Source organism: Protobothrops mucrosquamatus, unplaced genomic scaffold, assembly GCF_001527695.2.
Source record: "Protobothrops mucrosquamatus isolate PMUCROS unplaced genomic scaffold, P.Mucros_1.0 scaffold11061, whole genome shotgun sequence".
Lineage (NCBI taxonomy): Eukaryota > Metazoa > Chordata > Lepidosauria > Squamata > Viperidae > Protobothrops > Protobothrops mucrosquamatus.
In genome coordinates this window covers 4304-7832 of record NW_015396843.1, presented here as the reverse complement: position 1 = coordinate 7832, position 3529 = coordinate 4304, and the positions used below count along the sequence as shown (strand labels likewise).

Below are 3529 nucleotides of genomic sequence, written 5' to 3'. Positions count from 1 at the left end.
TCCTTCTCTATTTTTGTTCTTCCTTTGTGGTTTCTTCTATTTTTGGATTCTGAACTTTTTTTTTCCTGAATAAAAGCATGATGGAACAACAGCTCCACCTCCAGGAACATCCTTCTAAGATTTAGTGAAGGAAAGAGTTTTTGCATGAGTTAAGGTAAGATTTTCAGCGTTGTGTATCTCCAGTGCAATAATAGACATCTGGTGTCTTCTGTCCTTAGATCATTCATTTGCAGATAGAATTGAGAGTTGCTTTTGAAGGCAGAGAATTTCCCTCTGATGGCTGGAGAACAGTGGTTGATTGTTTCTGTTGAATAGTGAGCCAACCATTCCGGACCCTTCCCTGGAAACTGTCTGATCCAAAGCAGGCCATAGTTATTTATGTCAAATCTTTTTATAGAACAGGTGAGTCTTGTGGATTCTCCTGCTCTTTTTTGTACTGGACAAGACTGAGTGAGAGTGACTTATGAATCCCCATCTGGAAAGGAAAGAGGCAGATAGATTACTTTAATGAAGGATCAAAACCAGTAGAATCAAGTGATATCCCTGTCTAAAGCAATCTTCTCACAATTTAACTCTTTATTAAAGAACTATTTTTTTATTTTAAAAAAAGTCAGAAAGATTTACATGGTGGTGTTGTGAGGAACAATAACATGTTGAAGAGCCATAGCATTGTGGTGAATGGAAAACTTAATAAAGCTGTGATGACTAACATAGGTCGAAAAGAAGTCCTTTTTCCTTTTTTTTACATTTTTTATTGGTTTTTTTTCATACAATTCAGTAGTACTTGGTGAGATCATGTGCCTGTAGAGAGTGAGGCATCATCAATATGGAGATCATACCCAGAGATACAGTATATCTCTGCCCCCATCCATCCAAGTGAAGCTGTTGAGGTTCTGTTCTAGGGCTGTGAGGATCTGGAGGGGGTAGAACAGGTTGCAGCTCAACGCTGAGAAAAGTGAATCATTCTGGTATCTGGCTATCGGATCTAATAAACCGAGTCTTTCCATTTTTGATCTTGGATAGAGTATCATTGCCCTGTTTGAACTTGGTGAACAATCTGAGGTTCTAAACTCAGCTTCTGCTTGAAGAACATTCAACAGCTATAATCATGGGGGCCTTTTTCTATTGGGAAGCAGTATTACCAATTGCTGGACTGGAACAGCATGCTGATTACTGACCTCTCATTTGGAGTAGTTCAATGAATTCTACATGGAGCTGCCCTTGAAGACCATCTGGGAACCAGAGTTATGTGTGCATCTCTTTAGGCCCACTTAACACTGCTAGTTTGTGAGTTGCATTGGCTTCCAATAGGCTCTTGTTTTGATTCAAGGTGCTGGTTATCACCTTTCAAGACTTATATGTCATAGAAAGGGGTAACTTGTGGGACCACTTTATTCCAAGAACACCTGCCTGCCCCACTTGCTCCCATAGTAAAATCATGCTCCAAATTTCCCCTTTTAAACTTTCACACATAGCTTGCAGAGCATGGAAAGCAATCTAGTTGCCAGCTGCCATTCAAAAACAACAAATGACTAAGGATTCATTTTAAGGAAGAGAGGTTTTAGGCTGCTTGAACAAAGCATTTTTTTCACTGTGTGTCTTGCACAGTAATAAATGGCGGTGTCCTCAGGCTTTAAACCAGTCAATTGAAGGAACACCTGGTTTTTGGAGGTATCCCTTGTGATGGTGATCCGATTCTGGAGAGCACTGTTATAGTTACTGCTTCCATCCACCCAGATAGCACCATTCCATTCCAATGCCTTTCCAGGGGGCTGACGGATCCAGTGCACTCCATAGCTTGTGATGGCAAATCCAGAGACTGTACAAGTCAGCCGTAGAGTATCTCCTGGCTTCTTAAGGCCATCACCAGACTCAGTAAGTGTAATCTGTGATGAAATACCTGTATTCAAAAATATAGAAAGAACAAAAAGAGAAAATGGGTATGAACAAATGTAGAAAAAAGACCACTTGCTATCTTAAAAAATGTGGGTTTTTTTTTCCCTTACATGCAGGAAAGATCATTAAGAAAGAAATCAAGATATGTAGCTCCATGATTGAGGTATGGAATTTACTCTCTCCACCTGAAACTGATCTGAATTATATTCTCAATTACCGCCTTTAAGAAAAAGCCACATCAGGAATATTTGCATGAAATCACAGATGGTAGAAATATAACCAAGTCACATCCTCAACTTCAACTATTGTGTAACAACAGACCTTGAGCTCATATCAGGAATGGTGCATATCCACATTGCCTCTACTATACATTGATATTCGCTCTTGTGGGAAACTTGTGTAGCTGTGGATGAGGTGAAATCCCTTCTAGCTGAATTCAGTTCGGAATGAATTCATAGACAAGACCATGTTGTTTTCTGTGAATTGATAGAGAAGGTGATTGATGAGATTGTCTTCCTGAATTGGTTTTGATTTCCAATCTAGACTAGAGTCCTGAGAATTCTATATTCTTCCATCCAAGTTTTAGAAAAGCCTTACCTTCCTGGCTTGAGGAATATTGGTAGATTAATAAATTTATTTTCCCATAATGGTCAGTGTAAATATATCTATTTAGAAAACTGGTCTTAGAAACTTCAGTTAAATGAAGGTGTTCTTGCCTTATAAACTGAGCACCAATGGGTACAAACCGTTTTATGAAATAACACAGATCAATTGAGGTATATACAACATTGCCTCTCTTCAGGACCAAAAAATGGAAGTGACTGAAAGTTCAGGTGTGGGGAGACTTGAAGACCATGAATGGAAACACTGAGAATGGCTACTGATGCTGTCACTATAAACTCTTCCCTTCCCTTCCTATCACATTATTGCCTTATAAATCCATCTGTCTTCTGTTTTTTAAATGATGCTCATTTAACAAAAAGGTTAATTGGTGGAAGATTAATTTTATGACTTACTATTGACATGGATATCACTTGATCCTGCTTGCCTTTATATTCCCCATCATCAAAAGTAGCTGCCAGTCAAACAGCAGCATCAAGCATGAAGTGGGGAGAAGAGAAGTCAAAATGGAAGGTAGGTGAGATGAGATGAGGTGAGGTGAGGTGAGAGAAGAGAAGAGAAAAGAAGGGGAGGGAAGGGAAGGGAAGGGAAGAAGAGATGAACACTTTTGTATCAGCCTAGATGTACATACCTGAGAGATGGGACCCACGACATAGCCTGACTTCCTATCCTAGTGGGCCAGGTGGAGGGATTGGGGCTATATGTTATTACCTTATTCTACTGCACTGAAAAAAGAGTTGGAAGTGAAATTTTTTCCCCTTTCCTGTACACTTTTTTTCCCTATTTCTCTTTTTTATCCTTACTTTCCTTTATTTTTTTTTGTACTTTATATTTTGATAAGCTAATAAAAAATTAAAAGCAGAGGATATCCTTTGGACCTCTTTAGAATAGAATAGAGAGGTCTAAAGAACATCTTCCACTTTTAATTTTTTATTAGTTTATCAAAATACAAAGTACAAAAAAATAAAAGGAAAGACCTCTTACAAGAGTAGCTATCTCAAGAAATGACTTT

General features: G+C 38.5%; 1 gene segment (V, D, J or C); it reads right to left on the bottom strand.

The window, feature by feature from the left end:
• Positions 1 to 1532: 1532 nt before the first annotated feature.
• Positions 1533 to 2082, bottom strand: LOC107301258. The segment is given in 2 exon segments: positions 1533 to 1900; positions 2007 to 2082. Coding segments are annotated over 2 exon segments (414 nt in total).
• Between the last annotated feature and the right edge of the window lie 1447 nt (positions 2083 to 3529).